Here is a 21,981-nt window from a genome sequence, read left to right as displayed (position 1 = left end):
ATATACAAATTAGTTTTGTTTTACTTTACCCTTTATTTGATATGTGCTCTTAGATATGATTTGTTTAAATTGTTGAAAGCCTGTCAATTATTGAACAATATTCTACTAGCAAGATGCTAGAGTCAGATATGATCCTATTAACTGGGTAAAAAACAAATAGTAATGCTTACAACCCTGACTTGTTGTCAACCCTGACCCATCAATGTTATGGCAACGGACGCATGGTTGTAAATGACTCAAACTTAAATTATTTAAAAAAAGAAGTCTAAGGGATCTGAGTTAATGTAGAACATGTTCAATGATGTGGATGGAGTAAATTACATGTTTTTTATTTTACTTTTCTATAGGTTGATTGTTGATTCTGGAGAGTCATGAACATACGACGACACGTTGGACTTCAGCAGCTTTCTTTGTTAGCAGCTTCAGGGCGAACCCTTTTAGGTCCAGTCAAATCCCTCAAGTTCATTGTTGATGAAAGCACTCAGGAGTGTGCATTGTCTTGCTCTGCATTTCGACTTCTTGAAAGTTTAGATTTAACAAGTGCAGTGGGGCAACTTCTCAACGAAACAGTTCAGATACACAACAAGACCTTTAGGACTGGGACAAGCACTCTATTATTTCTGGTGGGCGCTTGGAGTAATTCTGCATTAGAATGCCTTTCACAAGGTATCCCGCTTTCAATGGTGGTGTCCATCATGTCAGAGGGGCTTACCTCTTGCATTGAGGAAGTGAAATCTTTCCAAATCCCCCTGCATGATATTTGGAAACAGACAGGATGTAAAAGTCCTCATTCAGATGATGGCACTTCTAGAACACCTCAAAGGCTTTGTCAGAAAAAACAAATGTTCGAAGGTATTTTCTCCCAACAAACGGTCACACATGGTCCTTGTGGAAGCAACGCTGTATTCTCTTCAGGTCCTAAAGACTTTCAAGCAGTGGTTCAACACAAACACTTGCACCAAAGCCCCAGAAATGGTTCCAGACCTGAGTCCCGTGGCCAAAGAATAAAATTAACTCACAGTAGACATTTTCAGATTGAACCCCCTCTTTATGACGATTCTCCTTTAGGCAGTTCTCAAGCTGGTGCCACTGAATCTACAGGCATTTCTTGTGATTGGAGAGGGCTTGAGCAGCTGACTGAGGGTCTGAGCCACGGTAATTTCAATTGCATGACATTTGTAAGGGATGCAGCCAAACATCTATGCCGGGAGGCAGCTGACATGATTAATGGGAATTCAACTAGCCCCATGTACAATGTTTCCAAAATTGTCTCATGCTGCTTACCTGGATTGTCTCACGATCACTCTTGCGTCCACTCTGGCTATGTGACTTTGGTATCTCCAGAGCAAGCTGCTGTTGCTGTTCATCTACAGCAGACTCCTTTACAAGTTCTTGTTGTTGAAGGTGACCTGACTGAAAAATATCGCCATTTGGGATATAACACAGCCTCTTGTATAAAAACAGTGTCTGATGGTGTTCCTGTTCCTGGAAATGGCTTAGAAGATTCGTGGACCAACAATGCATTCAGCCAGATCACCCAATCAAACGTGAACTTAATTTTAGTAACCGGTATTGTGTCAGTTGACTTAATGCAGCAGTTGATTCCAAGTGATGTTTTAGCCATCAGTCACGTGCATCAGAATGTGATAAAAGCTTTTTGTGAAGCCACAGGAGCAAATCCGGTCACGTATCTCGCCCAAGTAAGCAGGTGCCACATGGGGACTGGTGCATGTGTAAGTGTCTTGAAAACTGATAACTTAAATCCTGTGGAGTTGGGTCATAGAGTGCCCATTGTTATTAAAGCCACTAACATTCCTCTTGTAACAGCTGTTCTTAGCACCCCTTTAACATCCAGGATGCAAGCCATGGAAGATCAGTTCTGGACTTGTGCTCATAGGTTGCAGAATGCTTTAGCTGACCAAAATGTTTTTTTAGGGGGTGGGGCTGTGGAACTTTTGTGTCTCCGACACCTGGAAAAACTTGAACAATGTTCAACGGGAAAAGACCAGACATTGTCTGGTCAGTTTCACAATCCGTCATCTTGGTTGGCCACATCTTCGTTATGTTACACACCTTGTGTGCTCAGAGCTATGGCAGATGGCTGGTACAAGTACCTGTCTTCTGTAATGTACGACACCATGAAATGCACATCCTGTTTGGATGGCAGGACTTTTATACAAACCCATCTACATAATTTAGCCACTTGCAATTCCCCATCAGCTTACCTACATAAAGAGTTTATCAAAGAAGAGAACAGTTTTATCAGCGTGGAATTTCCATGTAAACTTGGCGATAACCTGTACATATATGATAATGTCACTGCAAAGGAGGAAGCATGGCGCAGAGCTTTAGATGTAGTGCTACTCGTTCTTCAGACCGATCATGAAATTCTAACAGGTTCGTCAACACAAACGCTTTTCTTGAGTTCAGATGAAGGTGCAAGTGAATGTCAGCATCTATAGTATTTGATTTGGTTAAATTTGTTTTATTCCTTGTTTGAACCTGTTGGTCTGAAAGCAAGTGTGGCTGCCAGAAAACGCTGATGATTTTGCCAAGTACATTTAAGATCCATCTAACCTATTTAATAATGTTGAACACAGAGGAAACGGCTTCACAGCAATTTTATGTTTGCAATACTATGTCTAAGCAGGGACGTGAGAATTACATTTGCATTTTGAGCTGCGCAAGCTTGTATTTAATTAATTGAACCGATACCCATCAAAATGAAATACCATTTTGGCGAATGAGAACATTTGGGGAATGGAAAGAAGTGGGAATGGAAAGGAATTGGGGGAGGGAGGAGTTTGGGTGTGGAAAGAATTGGGTGATTGAGTTTTGAGGAACTGGGGTATTGAAAGATTTTGAGAATTAAGAAACTGGGGATGGAATTAATCAGTGACGGAAAGAGTTGGGGCAGGTAAAGCATTGGGTAATAAAGGAAGTCGGGCATGAAAAGACTTGGGGAGGAAACGCAAGGTATTGGGGAAAGAATTGGGGAAGGGAAAGTAGTAGGTGAAGAGGATCGAGAAGATCTGGGCAAATGAAAGACTTGGGGAATTAACAGAATAGGGAATTGGGGAAAAGGGGGGGACGCGGAGGGCCAGGATTTGAGGAATGAAAGAAATTGGGAAAATAAAATTAAACACAAATGGAAAATAAAGAGAAAAAATGTAAAGAAACGAAAATGGCCATGGGTACTAAGGGAATGGCTAGGTAAGGAAGGGGTCCACCTGACAGGGTTCTCTTGGATGCTGACCGGCGGGGGGGCTGGGGAGGGGGGGGACAAAGGAAGCCACACCCAGCACAGAATCCTGAGGTGTGGTGAAGAAACGGATCACTTGTAAGTTAATTCCTGTCTCGATTTCAAATTAAATACCAAATTTTTTGGGGGGGGGGGGGAATAAAGAGCATAGGGAGATGGCACTCTGACAGATGTAAACTCTACATCAGACCTGTCAGGTCAGGGGAGCGGGGGACCAGCCTGTGATGGTGTTGAGCCGCACAGAAGGGAAGGACAATCTTGGAGGGGAGGGGATATTGAATGGGGATTAAGAGGTTGGGTAGGGGGAAAGGCATACTGACTACTAGGGAGCAGTCCGCGGCCCGTATCCGGATTAACATGTGTTCATCTTTCGGCGGATTATACTTCGGTATGGGTTGTGGGCCACTCGTTTGTTGCTAGAGCAGCGGAGGGAGCAAGAAAGAAAGGAAGGAAGGAAGGAAGGTCAAACAGGACAGCAATTTCGATTTCTCGCAGACACAAATTTTGTGGATCGTGAAAAGAGGGTTGTTATGGGGACAATTGTGGGGGTCTTGAGCACGTCTACACAGCACTACATGCCCACGGATGTTCGAGTGATCCATTTGGAGGGTAACGACTTGGTGTCACAGGAGAGAAGGGAGCTGCTGAGCAGAATGCAGGGTTCTCCGACACAGGTGGGCAATGAGTTTCTGGGTGCAGAGTTACTATGGTCCGAAATACCAGGCAAGCATAGCAGGGGGCATACTCTGACAGAGGAATTGAGGCGTCCAGGAGGAAATTGAAAACAAAAATGGTAACATTTTTAAGAAGCATGGGCTGGATCAAGCATCCTCTAATCACATTGAGAAAGCCTGGTTACTTTGTTGGGATAGGGTACACCTGTCAGATGTAGGGGTGGACATAATGATCATGGAGCTAAGTGACGCCTTGGGTTGGAAGGGGGAGCTGTAAGTGAATGGGGCACGAGGTTGGGAGCGTCTGGTCGGGTAGCGCCTTCACATGGAGTGAGATCTGGGGTTTGTTTTCTCCTATTTCAATGCGTCACCGTCCTCGGACGGGGGGCCCTCCGTGCATGGAGCCGAATCGGTGTAGGGTACAATGTATTTCGCCACGGCACCATTTGCAGGTGGAGGGCACTCCAGGTAATGAGGCCAGTTGCATGAATGACCATACTGGCGATGCCTTTATGCAAGGGTGAAGGCCGGGGACTGGGGTGCCCCCCCATTGCTCGTCACAGCCTCTGCTGGCATCAATACTTGTAGTGAAAGTTGGTGTGCGTGTAGGGTGAAAGGTGGTTGTTTTATTAGAAGTCCCTAGGCCGACCCACGACCAGGTGATTGGGGGAACTCACTGCCAGCGTTAACTAGCATAAAGTCATGGCAGTCACAGGTCGATCCCTATAGAAAGCAGTGCCAGGTACCACAAGGGGACTGCACAGCCACTAGCTTAGAAAGTCCGGCACCTAGGAGTACTAGACTAAGGGGAGAGCCTATGTAAAGGGGAGGTGTAGGGGACTTGGAAGTCCTTCCAACTCCAACAACGTGGGGGTGAGTGGGAGGGATAGATCCTGAGAAGGGTAATGGAAGCAAATGGGGAAGGTAAACTAATGGGGAAGGGAGGGGTAGAATTGGGGAACTTATGAATTGGTGGAATGGGAAGAATTGGAGAACGGGAAGAATTGGGGAAAATGAAAGGAGTTGGGGTATGGATAAGAATTGGGGTGTGGAAGGACCTGGGGAATGGAAAGAGTTGGGGAATGGGAAGATTTGGAGAATGGGAAGAAGTGGGGATGGAAAGAAATTGGGGGAAGTAAGGAGTTTGGGTCTGGAATGAATTGGGGTGTGAATAGATTTGAGGAATTGGGGGTATTGAAAGATTTGGGGAATGAAGGAACTGGGGATGGAATTAATTAGCGACTGAGAGTTGGGGCAGGTAAATCATTGGGTAATAACGAAAGTGGGGCATGAAAAACGTGGGGAGGGAAGGCAAGGTATAGCGGAATGAGAAGAATTGGGGAAGGGAAAATAGTTGGGAATAGACAGAATGTGGGAAGAAAGCTTTGGGGGGATCGAGAAGATTTGGGGGAATGAACAGAATCGGGGATTGGAAAGAAGAGGGGGAAGGGCCAAGAATAGGGGAATAAAAGATTGTGAAAATGAAACGCAAATGGAAAATAAATTAAGAAAATGCAAAGAAACGAATATAGCCATGGGTAGTGAGGGAATTGCTAGGAAGGGAAGGGGTCAACCTGACTGTGTCCTCTTGGACTCTGACTGAGTCGGTGGGAGGAGGACAAAGGAAGCCATCCCCAGCGCAGAATCCTGAGGTGTGGTGGAGAAATTGATCACCTGTAAGTTAACTCCTGGCTCGATGTTCAATAAAGCTTGCTGCAGCAATTTAAATGTTCACCTTGACAACTGGTCCTGCCTCTTCATTCAGGGGAACTGTAAAGCGTTGTTGGGGAGGGGTTGGGATACGGGGAGTGTTGATATAAGTTTGGTGTCTGGTATGAGGGGGGGGGAGGAGCAATTGTGGGCTGTCCACACTATGCTATGCAACTGCGCCATCAGGACGGCTATCGGCAGGCGCTGCCCTTTGTGAGGGCATCCACCAAGTCCTGCATCTAAGGGGGGGGGGGCTTTCCTGGTTTGTCCCTTCCAATAGGGAGGGGGGAAGCCAAGTCACAGGAGGGAGACAGAAAGGGAGGCAGGGCCAAAGAGCAGCCTATATGAGGCACCAGGGGCAAAGGGTGCACCCTCTTTGGTCCTGCTTCCAACAGCAAGAAGACAGCCACCCGCTCTCCCCCTTTTTGGTTTTGTCGCTAACATTGTAGTGATACGTTTTCTCTTCCAGAATTCCCCAGCATATGTTACATGGTGTATCCCTATAGAAAGCACTGCCAGATACCACAAAGGGACTGCGCAGCCACTAGCTTAGAACGACCGACACCCAGGAGTACTAGAGTCAGGGGAGAGCCCTTGTAAAGGGGAGCTGTAAGGGTCTTGGAAGTCCTCCCAACTCCAACAACATGGGGGTTGGGTGGGACGATCATTAGAAGGGGAATTGAGTCAAATGGGGAAGGTAAACTAATGGGGGATGAAAACCAAGGGGGAAGGGAGAGGAAGAATTGGGGAACAGAAATAATTGGGAAAATTGAAGGAATTGGGGAATGGATAACAAATTGGGGTATGGAAGGAATTGGGGAATAGAAGGAATTGGAAAAGGGAAAGAACTGGGGATTGGAAACAGTAGGGGAATGGGAAGATTTTGGTAATGGGAAGAAACAGATTTATTTATTTATTTATTGTGCATTTGCAAGGCGCTTACATATCAGAAATTGTGTTTCAAAGCGCCCACATGGCAGAGAGGATGGAACATGTGAACGAAGGTGAGATGGTGCAAGTGTGTGAAGAGAGAGACAGGGCGGGGGGGTATTGTGACAGTGTGACAATGTGGCGACTAGATCTTGATCCCAAATACAGGAAGTAAACATAGGGAAGTGTTGATGTATGGCCTTTCCTCTAATGGTGACTCTCTGCTTGGTTACCTAGGAGACAAACGTCTTTGAAGGAGAGGAAAAAAACGACGGTTACAGCTGGGCGTACTGAAGCGAGACGCTACGAAGTGAAAAAAGGGAAATCCGCAGTTGAATTAGTTGTGTGTTGGTGCTGTTGCGCCTTATTAAGAGTTTCCAGTTGAGTGTTGTACAAGCGAACGATATCGCTCATCAAAAGTCAGCGCTGAGGAGCGGGCGCTGTGGCCGACGGCTGTAGCGTATCAGGAGGCTTGAAGTTGACGAAGGGATCGTTGTCCCAAGAGAGCCCGGAGGAGCTGAATGAGCCGCGACGCAGGAGTGGAGCCGCAACGGGATAGTGACAGCGAACCTGCCCAAACTTGCCGACGAGATGGAAGACGGGAAGTTACTGGCTGTAGACATCTCACCGTGAGTTCGGGGCAGCATTGGGACCTCCGTGTACCAAAGTGAAGGCGACACCTGCTAATTGATTAGAAGCAACGTGCGGCAGAGTGAGTCGGGGATTGCTGTTACAGTAAGGGATAACTGTTACCCTACTAATGAGTCTATGAGAGGGCGGGTGCTAATTAAAGAAGGACTTTAAGAAGGCAAGTTTCTAGAGTGACTTACCCGAACGAACCAAAGGGAATAAAAGAAAGAGGTTTACTTACGAACTAATCAATTAACCAAGGATGTGCTCTGAGAGGTCGAGAGCTACTGTATACTGAAAAATAGACTGGGGAAGATATAAAAGAGTAACAGAACGTCTGATAATAGAAGAGCTGATTGACTATTATGGGTCACTCCTTCCGGGAGGGGAGACAAGCTCTCTGAGAGACCCTATAAGGAAACAAGAAAGAAGAAGGGAGAAAGAGACATTACCATTTCCAGAATTGAGAACTCCGTGACAAGAGTGAGGAAGCAGAAAAGTAGAAATTAACTTCTCGCACATTAGAAAGATTGTCAAAGAAAAGAAAAGACATGCAAATCCATCGGAGACAATACTTACCAGCATGAATCCAGAGGTTGCCGGGAACTAAAGAAGACGTATCCTTTGTGTTAAGCCTGAAAAGAAAAGAAAGGGAGATATTAATAAAAGAAGTGGATTCTCCTTGAAATCTATACATCTACTTATTGGCTCAGAGTATTTATTCACAAACTAAGCAAACAGTGACATTTGGTGTCAGAAGTGGGATAGAGAGAGCGCCATGGAGGACCTTATTAAAACCCTAACTGAGGGCCAGCAACTATTACAACAGGCCCTACAAATGCAAACCCAACAAGCTCAAGCTGACAGACTTGCATTCCAACAAGCGTTACAAATGCAGCAGGCCCAACTTTTGGAAGTCACCACTCAAGTGCCAGAAACCACACTCAAGTGCCCACCTCAGTGTTACAGAAATACTCGACTGGTGAAGACCCGGCTCATTTTTTTTGTGAACTTTGAAAGAGTAGCTCGTAATGCACAGTGGCCCGCCGAGAGATGGTGCCATTACATTGCACCATTAATGACCAGCGAAATGCAGTGTGCCTACCAAGCGGCGAATCCCACGGGTGATACCGGTTATGGAGACATGAAGAAAGTGGTCTTGGAACGAATGGGTCATGATGATGAGGAGACATATCGAATAAAATTCCGAGATGTTAAATTACTTGGAGAAGAAACGCCGAGGCAAATGTTTTACAGAGTAAAAGAATTAGCCGAAAAGTGGTTACAACCTAAAATGTCTTCCCCGACAGAAATAACTGAAAAAGTGATTTTGGAACAGTTCATTGAAGCACTTCCTGGTCCAGTACAAAGGTGGGTTAGACAACACCATCGTCTAACACTATCTGAAGCTGTGGAGGTAGCCTCTGCTTATCAGAAGGCTGGACCGGGTAAAGCATGGTCCTATACAACAAATACTAGACCTCATACGTTTGCGAATAAAGTTATGACACAACCAAAGTGGCCACATTCGATGCTGAGGAAACCCGAAGGGGAAATTATACGCTCCAGACCCAACAGTGAAGGTCCTAGCAACTATCGTCAGTCACCAACAGCTGTCCGAGGACCACAGTGTTTCGATTGTGGGGAGTGGGGCCACCTTGCCAGGTTCTGTCCGAAGAAACCAAAGACGGAACCAATGGATGTAGGTGTTCTTGTGTCCATTAAGGAGTCTGACACCTATGAACAAACACCGGGAAGGCAGTCACAATATCTGTATACTTGTGATGCAGAGGTGGAAGGGAAACACACCACAGCCTTGGTCGATTCAGGAAGTCTACAGACCGCTATAACGACCGATCTGGTAGGTGAAAATTATTGTTCATCTGGGGAGATACCTATTCGATGTGTCCACGGGGACATAAAGGCCTATCCTTCAAAGAAGGTTCAGATAAAGATGGCCGGGGAAACTATGAATGTGAGAGCTGCGGTGTTACCTGTTTTACCCAAACCTTTATTAATTGGAACGGATATACCAAAATTTTCTAAATTAGTCCACGAAATAGAGAAGAGCTGGTTGGAAACGGCCCCTTTCCATAAAGAAGAAATACTTACGCCAATGGTTAAGACCCAGAAAAGTAGGAAAATAAAAAGGGCGTTAAAACAGGAATGGAAGGAAAAATTTAGCTGTCCGATCGCAGTTGACTGGAGGCTAGATGAGGATGGAGATAGCTTTAGGTCAGCCCAGAGCTTAGATCCATTGTTGCAATACGCCAGAGAGAGGGCATTAGAGGACCCACCGGGGCAAGGTCCACACTTTATGAAAGAAAATGGGTTGTTGTACAGAGTAACCAAATCCCGGAACGGCGAGGATCTAAAGCAACTGGTGATACCCAAGAAATTCTACAAGACTGTCCTAGAAGTCGCCCACATACAAGTTGGAGAAGGTCATCTAGGAACGGAAAAGACTACTAAGAAGATTCTGGACAGATTTTATTGGCCAGGAGTGTACAATCAAGTGGTAAATTTTGTCAATCCTGTGAGGAGTGCCAAAAGAAGAATAGGGCCAATGTAAAAAAAGCACCACTACAACCGATGCCTCTCGTTGTAGAGCCCTTTAGCCGGATAGGAGTCGATATTATGGGGCCTTTAGAACCAACAAAAAGGGGCCATAAGTATATTCTGGTAGTAGTAGACTATGCAACCAGATATCCAGAGGCGTTTCCATTAAAAGCCACGAATACACAACAGATATGTGATGTGCTTATTCCCTTTATCGGACGAGTTGGAATTCCCCGAGAGATCATCACCGATCGTGGTTCCAATTTCATGTCCAATGTCCTTGAACAAGTTTGTGCGACGCTAAAAATTGAACACCTAAAAACAGCGGTTTACCACCCACAAACAGATGGTTTAGTTGAATGCTATAACCAGACCATCAAACAAATGTTAAAAAAGACAACTGTTCCTGGGAATAAAGATTGGGATAGAATCTTACCATGGATACTGATGACTTTAAGGAACACTCCTCAATCCTCAACAGGGTTTTCACCATTTGAGCTGTTATTCGGAAGACCGGTCCGGACTCTGCTGGACATTCTAAAAGAGAATTGGGAGGAACAATCAGAACAGGAGATAACCCTAACGGAATATGCGTCTCAGCTACAGGAAAGGATTGAGAAATTACAGGCGATAGCTAGAGACAATCTACTTCAAGCTCAATTAAATCAGGAAAGACATTATAATCAGAAATCGCAATTAAGAACCTTCAACGTGGGGGGAGCACGTATTGGTGCTATTGCCTACGTCAGAGAACAAGATGTTAGCGGCTTGGAAAGGGCCGTATAAAATACAAGAGGTCCTAGGCCCTTTGACGTACAAAGTGAGACAACCAGGGAGAAGGATACCCTGTCAGACATATCATGTGAACTTACTTAAAAGATGGATACCTCCCACCCAAACCGTCGCGATGATAACGCTAGATGTGGCCCCAGAAGAACATTTCCCAAAATTCAAAGAGAAAATAGGGCTAGAAGGCCTGAATGTTAATCCGGAGCTAACAAATACCCAGAAAAAGGAATTATCCCATTTATTACAAGGCTTTTCGGAGATCTTCTCCTCACTACCCGGAAAGACTATGTTAACTTACCACCAGATCGTTACCAAACCAGAGACCATAATAAGACTCAGCCATATCGAATTCCGGAAACAAAAATAAAGGCCTTCAACCAAGAGGTACAGGAAATGCTAGAGTTAGGAATCATTGAGCCATCCTATAGTGAATGGAGCTCTCCTGTAGTACTAGTTCCGAAACCAGATGGCAGTGTAAGATTTTGCATGGACTTTAGAAAACTAAATGAAATATCTAAATTCGACGCTTACCCCATGCCAAGGATCAAAGATTTATTAAACAATCTAGGAAAAGCCAAGTTCCTGACTACCATTGACTTAACCAAAGGTTATTGGCATATCCCATTATCACCTTCAGATAAGGAAAAGACAGCATTTGCCACTCCTACGGGGTTGTACCAATTCACGGTGTTACCCTTCGGTTTACATGGAGCACCAGCAACGTTTCAACGATTAATGAACTACCTCACCAGAGGTCATGAACAATATGTCGGAGCTTATCTAGATGACAATATAATTTATAGTAACACCTGGTCAGATCATCTACGACATTTAGAAAGTATGTTTAAAACCCTAAAACAAGCTGGTCTACACATAAATCCCAAGAAAACCCATATGGCTACGTATCACACTAAATACCTAGGATATTATGTGGGTCAAGGTATAATCAAGCCCCAGGAGGAGAAAATAAGCGCTATTGAGCAGTTAAAATTCCCGGGAACTCCAAAGCAAGTTAGAGCCTTCTTGGGATTTGTGGGTTATTATAGGAGGTTTATCCCACATTTTTCCACATTAGCCGCTCCTCTAACAAATTTGTTAAAGAAAACTTCTCTCACGAAAAAGAATTGGCAAACCAAGGAGACTCTGCAAGCTTTCAATGAACTAAAAGAGGCCCTGACCACTAAGCCTGTTTTACACTGTCCATATTTTGAGGCCCCGTTCTTCCTTCAGACGGATGCGTCAGGTACAGGCATTGGGGCAGTATTGTTCCAAAATCAAGGAGAGGAAGAAAGGCCAATACTGTTCATTAGTCGGAAACTCTTACAGCATGAGTTGAGTTACCCCACAATAGAAAAAGAGTGCTTGGCAGTCAAGTGGGCCATTGATGCCCTTCGGTATTACCTATTGGGAAGAGAATTTACTTTAATAACAGACCATGCCCCCTTAGCCTGGCTTGCCCGTAATAAAGACTCAAACCAGAGGGTACTCAGATGGTTCCTTTCCCTCCAGCCCTTCTCTTTTAAAACTGTTCATAAACCTGGGAAACTACTGATACAAGCTGATTTCTTATCCAGGGCTGAAACCCTTTCCAAGCGTAAGGGCTTAGTAGAGGGGGTGTGACAGTGTGACAATGTGGAGACTAGATCTTGATCCCAAATACAGGAAGTAAACATAGGGAAGTGTTGATGTATGGCCTTTCCTCTAATGGTGACTCTCTGCTTGGTTACCTAGGAGACAAGCGTCTTTGAAGGAGAGGGAAAAAAACGACGGTTACAGCTGGGCGTACTGAAGCGAGACGCTACGAAGTGAAAAAAAGGAAATCCGCAGTTGAATTAGTTGTGTGTTGGTGCCGTTGCGCCTTATTAAGAGTTTCCAGTTGAGTGTTGTACAAGCGAGCGATATCGCTCATCAAAAGTCAGCGCTGAGGAGCGGGCGCTGTGGCCGACGGCTGTAGCGTATCAGGAGGCTTGAAGTTGACGAAGGGATCGTTGTCCCAAGAGAGCCCGAAGGAGCTGAATGAGCCGCGACGCAGGAGTGGAGCCGCAACGGGATAGTGACAGCGAACCTGCCCTAACTTGCCAACGAGATGGAAGACGGGAAGTTACTGGCTGTAGACATCTCGCCGTGAGTTCGGGGCAGCATTGGGACCTCCGTGTACCAAAGTGAAGGCGACACCTGCTAATTGATTAGAAGCAACGTGCGGCAGAGTGAGTCGGGGATTGCTGTTACAGTAAGGGATAACTGTTACCCTACTAATGAGTCTATGAGAGGACGGGTGCTAATTAAAGAAGGACTTTAAGAAGGCAAGTTTCTAGAGTGACTTACCCGAACGAACCAAAGGGAATAAAAGAAAGAGGTTTACTTACGAACTAATCAATTAACCAAGGATGTGCTCTGAGAGGTCGAGAGCTACTGTATACTGAAAAATAGACTGGGGAAGATATAAAAGAGTAACAGAACGTCTGATAATAGAAGAGCTGATTGACTATTATGGGTCACTCCTTCCGGGAGGGGAGACAAGCTCTCTGAGAGACCCTATAAGGAAACAAGAAAGAAGGGAGAAAGAGACATTACCATTTCCAGAATTGAGAACTCAGTGACAAGAGTGAGGAAGCAGAAAAGTAGAAATTAACTTCTCGCACATTAGAAAGATTGTCAAAGAAAAGAAAAGACATGCAAATCCATCAGCGACAATACTTACCAGCATGAATCCAGAGGTTGCCGGGAACTAAAGAAGACGTATCCTTTGTGTTAAGCCTGAAAAGAAAAAGAAAGAGAGATATTAATAAAAGAAGTGGATTCTCCTTGAAATCCATACATCTACTTATTGGCTCAGAGTATTTATTCACAAACTAAGCAAACAGTGACAGGTATACCCTTGGAATTCTAGGAAGTGCTGAGGAGTAAGTTGTGTGTAGCATTAAGTGCCTGCCCGGGGTCGCTTGATACAGAGTGATCTCCTGCAATTAATAAGTACAGGCTTGTGAGAACACAAGCCACTGGGTGCCAGAAGGCAAGTGCGGAGGGTGGTGCTGAAGGCGATTGGGCGGAAGGCCGGGACACAGAAAGACACATAAGGTCACAAGCAATCATTCCCAGGGAACGGGAATGGAAAGGAATTGGGGGGGAAGTAACGAGTTTGGGTCTGGAATGAATTGGGGGTCAAATAGGTTTGAGGAATTTGGGTATTGAAAGTTTTGGGAAATGAAGGAACGAGATGGAATTAATTAGCAACAGAAAGTGTTAAAGGAAGTGGGGCATGAAAAGACTTGGGGAGGGAACGCAAGTTATGGGGGAATGAGAAGAATTGGGGATGGGGGAATGAGAAAAATTGGGGAAGGGGAAAGCAGTGGGGGAATGGATAGAATGGGGGAGGAAAGCTTTGCGGGATTGAGAAAATGAGCGGAAATTAAAGGGGAATGCACAGAATCAGGGATTGGAAAGAAGGGGGGGCGTCAAGTATTTGGGAATGAAAGAAATTGGGGAAAATAAAATGAAACGCAAATTGAAAATGAAGATTCTCCAGCATGGTGTCTGGCATGGATTCACATGCTCATGAATATTCCCCGTTGTCCGTCTGGGAATCCTCAGTAAAGAAAAAATTCAGTTTCAGTTTCGTTTCTCAACTGTTTCTTCTAATAACCAATCACTGGTCTCTGGGTCATACTGCCCCCAGCCAATGACTGCCCTCTACCTAAGCCCCTCCTCTGGCAGCCATCTTCAGATTTGTACCGCACATTCAAGTGTTGGGAGTCCTCGTACTGTAGCGCTCTAGCTTTTACTGCATTTTGTGTTTTTTTTCGAAGAGTTTACTCTTATATTTTCAGTCAATCGAGCCTCAAGCTCCACCGATTCTACTTCCGATCAACCGGGACCCGTTTTCGGAATTTTCTACGCCCCTCAAGGACATCTTTTCGTTGAGTTTTCCACTTCTTGGAGGATTCCAGAAGATTTTTTTAGGCCTACCCCGCGTGGACATGGCCCAGGACAAAGGAAGCATGACGCCTGTTGGATCCAAGCTGTTCAGGATCTGCCCTGGATGCGGACTACAGAACGTCTTTAAGGAGGATGAGTGCTCTCAGTGCCTCTACTGCCTTCACGACAAATCGCACGTGGAGAAGGACTGTGCGTTTTGTAAGACCATGTCCGAACGGACAATGAAGGATTGTCGTACTCGACTCACCAACTGGCTGGAGGGGGAAAAGCCCAGCAGCGGGTGAGAAGAAGAAGAAATCCGAGCGGTCTTCGAAGACCTTTGAGGGCGCTCCGGCGACGGGGGCCCAACAAAAGGCAAAGCACTGCGAGTCCGTGGGCCCCGGGAGCGCCGATCGATGGGGCTCCTTGGCTGCCAGGCAGGACTCAGTATCACCGACACCATCAACCACGAGCCAACGCTCTGGCTTGGTGAAGAGGAAGTCGGAGAACCCGGGTAAGCTTCGGGAGAAGCCCCGGTGGATCCCGACTGAGACAGCCGAGGGGGAGCGACCCTCCCCTCCCACCCCCCCAAGGTGAAGGCCTCAGGCATGCCCAAGGTCATGACGGCCCTGATTAAAGGAGTCGTGGCGGCCCTGGCGAAACCTACGGAGGCTTCCCCAGTGGAGACAGCTTCAGGGGCTAGAGATTCCTTGCCATCCCGGAGGGAATCTTCTTTTCTGCCTATCAAGAAGACCCCCGTGAAACCCCAGCAGGAGAAGAGGGGGGGCAGGGTAGCTATAACGGACACGGATACCACCTCTGAGGATGAGTTGGCTAGCGTCCAAAGGATCCGGGACAAGAAGTCTGAAGAATCCAGGGCCCATGGGAAGGATCCCGACGAGGCCGAAGAAGAGAGCAACGGGGGAGCCGACGAGGAAGATAGGGCCACGGAGGGCCCCATGACCTAGCCGTCGGTCCCGTTGCAGCTGGTGCCTATACCAGGGGACAATTCCGGAGCTATCTTGATGGCCTTACAGGCCCTGTGTACGGAGATAAGGACAAGGATGCCCTTACCCCCCACCGATGACCCAACGGAGCCTGGACCGTCGGGGAGCCCACCTAAGAAGCAGAGACGAGTCCATCCTCCTCCCCCCTTCCAGCCTTTCCCCCCCCATCCCCTCCTCCGAGGGATGAGACAGGGACTGACGATGGTATGGACCTCCCATCACCACCTCCTTGGGCCTTCCCCTCCCACTCCCCGACAAAATTGGCTCCTTCCACGCCATGATCGCCAGGGCATCTGAGCTCTCCAGCTCTGTCCCGAAGAACAGAAGAAGGAGGGCTTCCTCTACCAACGACGGGAGGCCAAGAGGAAGAATGTCCTCTCAGTACCTTTACTGGATGACATCTAGGACGAGGGTCTGGCGCTCCTGAAGAACCTGTCCACGGCTCCTGCTAAGAGAGACCGGTATGAGTCACTCCGCCCCTTTGTGCCTCAGAGCACAGCCGTCCCCAGATTCAGTGGTCCCCGCGGCAGCCAAGAAGAAATCTGCAGGGGTGACGGCCTCCACTTCCACTCCCCCCTCCCCCCCCCCCCTCCCCAGACGGCGAGGGCAAGAAGCTGGACGCCATGGGACAACGGGTCATCTTGTCGTTGGCGACTGCTATTAAAGCGGCCAACGCCCTTGCGATCGTGGCACAAAAATCAATTTTTGTCAGTGTGTCGGAATCCATCTCCACCGACCATTAGGTACTAGATGCCCTGGCCCGCGGGCACACTGGAATTTCAAAGTAGGTGTCCCCGTATTCCACCCATGGCCAGGAAGGAAAACCACGTCCCACAACTACTTCTGGAGGCACGAGCAATGCTAAGAAAGGGAGCCATAGAACTCGTCCCAAAGAGGCTCCGGGGCTCCGGAGTGTACTCGCGGTACTTCCTCGTCCGGAAGACCAGCGGTTGGTGACCCATCCTGGACCTTCGTCGTCTAAAAAAGTACATAAAGTCCCAGAACTGGATGGTCACCCTCCAACACGTGCTGGGACAGCTGGAGGAAGGAGACTTCCTGTCATCGCTGGACTTTGAGGATGCTTACTTCCATATCCCCATTCTAAAAGGACATCGGAAATTCCTACGATTTGTGGTCCAAGGGCGATACTATCAGTTCAAGGCCCTTCCCTTCGGATTGAAGTCGGCGCCCAGGGTGTTCAAGTGCCTAGCACCAGTGGCGGTGCGGCTGTGCCTGCATGGGATCCACGTCTACCCCAACCTGGACGATTGGCTCATCCGAGCAAAATCAAGGGAACACGCTGTCGACCACACAGCGAAGACCGTCCAACTGCTCACAGTTCTGGGATTCTCGATCAACTTTGCGAAATCCCACTTGGTACCGTTGCAAGACGCCCTGTTCCTGGGAGCCAGACTCGACACCATGGCGCGATTGGCTTCGCCGTCAGAGGAAAGGACGAAGGCCATCCTGGGCAAGGTACGACTGTTGACCATGGACATGGCAGGGTGAGGTCCATCAAGTCCCTACTCTGCATGATGTCATCGTGCATCTACCTTGTGCGCCTATGCAGGTTGCGGATGAGACCACTGCAGGAGTTCCTCGACGCCTGTTGGATGCAAGCGGCGGGCAACTTCGAAGACAGGATCCCACTCAACGGAACTTTCCGCCAAGAGATCCGGTGGTGGGGCACACGCACGCATCTAGCAGTGGGCATGGACTTACAGACCCCGGCACATCAGGAAACGGTGATGACGGACGCCTCCCTGGAGGGATGGGGAGCACACACTGGAGATCTCCACGCAAGAGGCCTTTGGCTCCCGGAGGAGAGGTCACTACACATCAATGTCCTGGAGCTCCGAGCTGTGATCTGGGCCCTCGGGTCGTTCCCTCCGTCCCTCAAGGGCAAAGTGGTAAGGATCTTCACCGACAGCACCACCACGATGTTCTACATCCGGAAGCAGGTGGCACCAGATCCCCAGCCCTATCCAAGGAAGCGCAGGATCTGTGGCACTGGGCCGTCGCCTAAGAGATGTTCCTGGTAACCTTCCATCTGGCAGGAATAAAGAACACCATTGCCGACTCACTCAGCAGGGAGCTGGGCTCATGCCATGAGTGGGAGCTGCGGCAGGATCAAGTGGATCTCCTATTCCGACGATGCGGCAATCCCCAGATCGACCTATTCATGACAGTGACGAACGCCAAGTGCCGGAGGTTCGCCACAAGGTTTCCCCAGCCGGGGAGCATGGGCGATACCGTCTCATTCCCCTGGGACGGACAATTCATGTATGCATTCCCACCATTGCTTTTGCTGCTGCGACTCATCAGTCAACTCAGACAGTCCCGGTGCAGGACGATCCTCGTCGCACCGGCGTGGCCGAGGCAGATCTGATTCCCGGACCTTCTGGACATGTCAGCGTCCCCCCCCCCCCCCCGGTCAAACTACCGACGGACGCGGGTCTTCTCGCCAGGGAAGGAGGCGCCATCCTCCGTCACAATCCAGGATCGCTGATCCTGCAGGCCTGCCTCCTGTAGCACTAGAGTGCAGAGGGTACGATATCCCGGCGGACTGCAAGGAGGTGCTCGCAAAGGCCAGGGCGTCCTCGACTCTCAAGTGCTATGGAAACAAATGGAAGAGGTTCTCTGTCTGGTGCCGTGCACAGAAGATTAACCTTCTGCGGATTACGGCCCCTCCGGTGCTGCCGTACTTGCTGCCGCTGGCCAAGGCGGGGCTGGCACATGCCTCCATCAAGATCCATCTGGCGGCTATATTCCGCTACACCAGAACTCCGGGGCGGTCATCTCTATGGTCTCATCGCCTGGTGAAGGAGTTCATGAAAGGACTATTCCGATTGTTCCCGCCAGTGAAGGCTCCGGCCCCGGCATGGGAGCTCAACATGGTGCTGACCAGGCTCATGGGCCGCCATTCGAGCCGCTGCATTCGGCACCGTTAAAGTTCCTGTCGTGGAAGACAACGTTCCTTGTGGCCATCCCGTCACCAGCTGAGAGGACTTTGCACTCGCTGGATGTGGCTAGAGCGCTGAAGTTCTACGTGGAAAGCACAAAGAGTTTTCGGAAAACCTCACAGCTGTTTGTGAACTTTGGACCTGTGAACCAAGAGGAGGCCCCCTCGAAGGCTTCAATTTCCAGATGGCTCTCCGGCTGCATCATGCACTGTCACCGGTTGGCAAACCGACCGTGGTCCGGCCGTCCGAGAGCCCACTCGACCACAGCGATCGCTGCTACCACGGCGTTCCTGTCTGGTGTGCCCCTGCTGGACATCTGCAGGGCTGCTACGTGGAGGTCGACGCACACCTTCACGAGATTTTACTTCGTCGACTGGGATTCCAGGGAGGAGTCCAGAGTAAACCAGGCAGTGCTGCGCAACTTGTATGCTTGAAGGTGAGCCTGGTGAGGAGGTAAGAGATGCTTAATGTTGTATTGTTGAAATGCTTAATTTTGTGCCTTGCCACCTCCCGTGGTTGTTAATATGTGTACTGCTATGTATTCTTGTATTCATGAGCATGTGAATCCATGCCGGACCCCATGCTGGAGAAGGAACAAGTTACTTACCTGTAACTGTTGTTCTCCAGCATGGGTCTGGCATGGATTCACATGCGAAGCCTCCCTCCAACCACTCTGCGGCTCTTCTCTTGGTCCTACTGCCACTTTACGTGCTACCAAATCTGAAGATGACTGCCATAGGAGGGGCTTGGGTAGAGGGCAGTCATTGGCTGCGGGCAGTATGACCCAGAGACCAGTGATTGGTTATTAGTAGAAAGACAGTTCAGAAACAAAACTGAAACTGATTTTTTCTTTACCGAGGATTCCCAGCCTGACAACGGGGAATATTCATGAGCATGTGAATCCATGCCAGACCCATGCTGGAGAACAACAGTTACAGGTAAGTAACTTGTTCCAAATGTAAGAAACGATAATGGCCATGGGTAGTGAGGGAATGGCTAGGTAGGGAAAGGGCCCACGTGACAGGGTCCTTTGGACACTGACGGGCGAGGGACAAAGGAAGACACACCCAGCACAAAATCCAGTGGTGTCCCTCCTCTGCTGCTGGAGCAGTGCAAGATACTGTTTGGTGACCTGTGTGATGTTGTGCACCTGATTTGTCTGCGCCTGTCTTGCTGCTCGGCCACCTGCTTTGTGCAGTTTCTCTGTCTCTTCTCTCTCTCTCCTTCCATCTCTCTGCCCCAGCCCTCCATGGTGCTCTCCATCGCCCCTATTTATTCTAACTGCTACTATATAATCTATCCTACCTATCTCTCAAAGCCTGGAAGGAAAAAGTTAAAAAAAGATCTCCTGGTCTCCAATCCAGCCCTGCCCATCGCTGACACCTACGTCAACGCCTCTTCTCCCTCTCCGGTCTTATGGACTTCCCACTTGGTCTCTGTCCTTTCATTTCGTCACCCATTAATGGTGGCACCAGATGGGAGGTACTCTTGGCATGCTTCTCATCCTCTAGGTGCATCATTAATGTCTATCACAATGGCACTGTCATGGGCCAAATCTCTTAGCCCAACCTCCACCTTCTTGATAGGCGTCTTGTGTCTCATCAACTTTCTTCCTTCTGACACTCCTCTGTCTGCCACCCCTCTTGCCCCTTCTCCACCACCGACGGGTAGATCACATCCTCAGAAGACCTTCAAAGGTGGCGCTCTGTTGTTGAGCACTCCTCTGATATCTGTTTCCTTCTTGAAGACTTTGACCTTGATGTTCTCGCTATCATTGAGACGTGGGTCACTGCCAGCTCTGTCACTGCTTTTGACATACTCCTCCCTGAGGACTACAAGATCCTCTCTAAGCCCAGGCCTAACCGGTCTGGAGGCGGAATGGCCTTGATCCATGAATGGGTCCCTGCTACTATCATTCCCACTCAAACCTTGTCTGCAGGCTTGGTGTATCTCCATCCCTCTTGTTGACTCGCCACAGTCTACACGACCCCTGGTCCAGTCCCCCTCTTCCTCTCAGAATGGTGTGACCTCACCTCCTCTCTTCTTGCCTCCACCTCCAAGCTTCTCCTTGGAGACTTCAATATTCACCTTGACACTCCTGATTCAGCCACTGGACTCTTCGCAGCCTCTGTAACTTTCTTTCCCTTACCATTCATCCCTCCGGTCCGACGCACTCAGCCGGACATACCTTGGATGCCCTCATCTCAGTAGACCTCCCCATCTCTAACCGTCTCACTACACTACTCTCTGGTCTGACCATGCTCTCCTGTCATCTCACCTGGATCTATTCAGTCCCCCGGCTAAGCCTCTGCCTGCACTGCCAGTCTCCTCCGTCATTCGACCGATGAAGCAAGTGTCAGTTGCTGCTTTTGCTGCCACTTTCATTCCCCACTCTCACTCCCGCCACCAACTCGAACACGGACTCTGCCCTGGCTAATCTTCACCTCTCTATCATCAACACCCTGGACATCGTTGCCCTTGTCCTAAGGATACGCATGAAGCCTGCATCTAAGTGCAACACCTGGTTTGACTATGTCCTAGCCTCTCTGAAAAACGCAAGTGCAGAGTCGCTGAGCGGAAGTGGTGGGCATCAGTCACATCCTCTGACAGACTGGCCTGCCGCCTGCTCCAAAGGCAATACAGATTCTTCTTCCGCTCGAAGAATAGTGCCCATATCCAAGCATGCATCTCTGGGGCCACTAACAACATGGGCGAACTGTTTAAAATCTGCAAGGAACTCGCCAATCCTACTGCAGTCTCCACTTCTCCTCAGTCATCGCTGACCCTCTGGCCTCCCACTTCTTAACCAAAACTCAGGAGATCCTGTCCTCGCTCTCCTCTACTCCGATCCCTCCTCCCTCCCTAGCGCTCAGGCCCCGCTTGGCCCCCCTGTCTCGTTCCCTCTTACTCCTCTTTCTCGTCCATAGCACTGGGTGAGGTCTCTAGACAAGTCCTCTCTATGAAAGTGTCCTCCAAACAGGTGATCCCCTGCTCCTACAGAACTATCATGGAGAACACTGCCTCCCTGCACCAGCCGTAGCAGAATTCTGTAATCACTCCTTTGCCACTGGCTCTTTCCCGCTACCCTTTAAGCACTCCCTTGTGCATCCGCTCCTCAAAAAGCCTTCTGCCAACCCCTCCTGTGACTGGCTGCCCAGCTAACTACCGCCCTTTCTCCATTATTCCCTTCCTGGGCAAACTCGTGGAGGAACTGGTCGTCTCCAAACTGATCAACACACTGAATCTGTTGGTTGTCTCCACAACCACCAGTCTGGCTTCAGAGCAGCCAGAGGCACAGACACTGCTCTACTGAACACCCGTGAAGACTTGCTCTCCTATCTCGATTCCAATGCTCCTTCTGTTCTCATCCTTCTAGATCTTTCCTCTGCCTTTCGACATGGTCCATCATAACACCCTGACAAATCGGCTCTGTGACACCCTTGGCTCATGGGCCTTGCACTGGACTGGTTGACCTCAATCCTCTCCGACTGACCTTCCCAGGTTCAACTGGGCCCTTTTATCTCCCCTGTCACACTGTCCAC

At 48.6% G+C, this 21,981-nt stretch overlaps 2 protein-coding genes across 4 annotated transcripts in view; one reads left to right on the top strand and one right to left on the bottom strand.

The window, feature by feature from the left end:
- The window catches only part of BBS12 (Bardet-Biedl syndrome 12), a 386,191-nt gene extending 380,512 nt beyond the window's left edge, over positions 1–5,679 (top strand). For both annotated transcript variants that reach the window (XM_069631139.1, XM_069631138.1), the window contains exon 2: positions 348–5,679. In XM_069631139.1, the coding sequence (XP_069487240.1) occupies positions 372–2,462 (2,091 nt within the window). In that variant the 5' untranslated portion in view covers positions 348–371 and the 3' untranslated portion in view covers positions 2,463–5,679. The remainder of the gene's footprint in view (positions 1–347) is intronic.
- The window catches only part of LOC138516197 (uncharacterized), a 453,476-nt gene that overhangs the window by 130,700 nt on the left and 300,795 nt on the right, over positions 1–21,981 (bottom strand). Inside the window, exons 2-4 of one of the 2 annotated variants that reach the window (XM_069631140.1) lie at positions 13,256–13,311; positions 10,202–10,302; positions 7,786–7,841 (exon numbers count right to left, since the gene is read on the bottom strand). In XM_069631140.1, the coding sequence (XP_069487241.1) occupies positions 7,786–7,791 (6 nt within the window). In that variant the 5' untranslated portion in view covers positions 7,792–7,841; positions 10,202–10,302; positions 13,256–13,311. The remainder of the gene's footprint in view (positions 1–7,785; positions 7,842–10,201; positions 10,303–13,255; positions 13,312–21,981) is intronic. The other variant, XM_069631141.1, reaches the window with a different exon arrangement.

Source organism: Ambystoma mexicanum, chromosome 6q (assembly GCF_040938575.1).
Source record: "Ambystoma mexicanum isolate Mex_15411 chromosome 6q, UKY_AmexF1_1, whole genome shotgun sequence".
NCBI classification, from domain to species: Eukaryota; Metazoa; Chordata; class Amphibia; order Caudata; family Ambystomatidae; genus Ambystoma; species Ambystoma mexicanum.
This window is presented reverse-complemented; position numbering and strand designations above follow the sequence as displayed.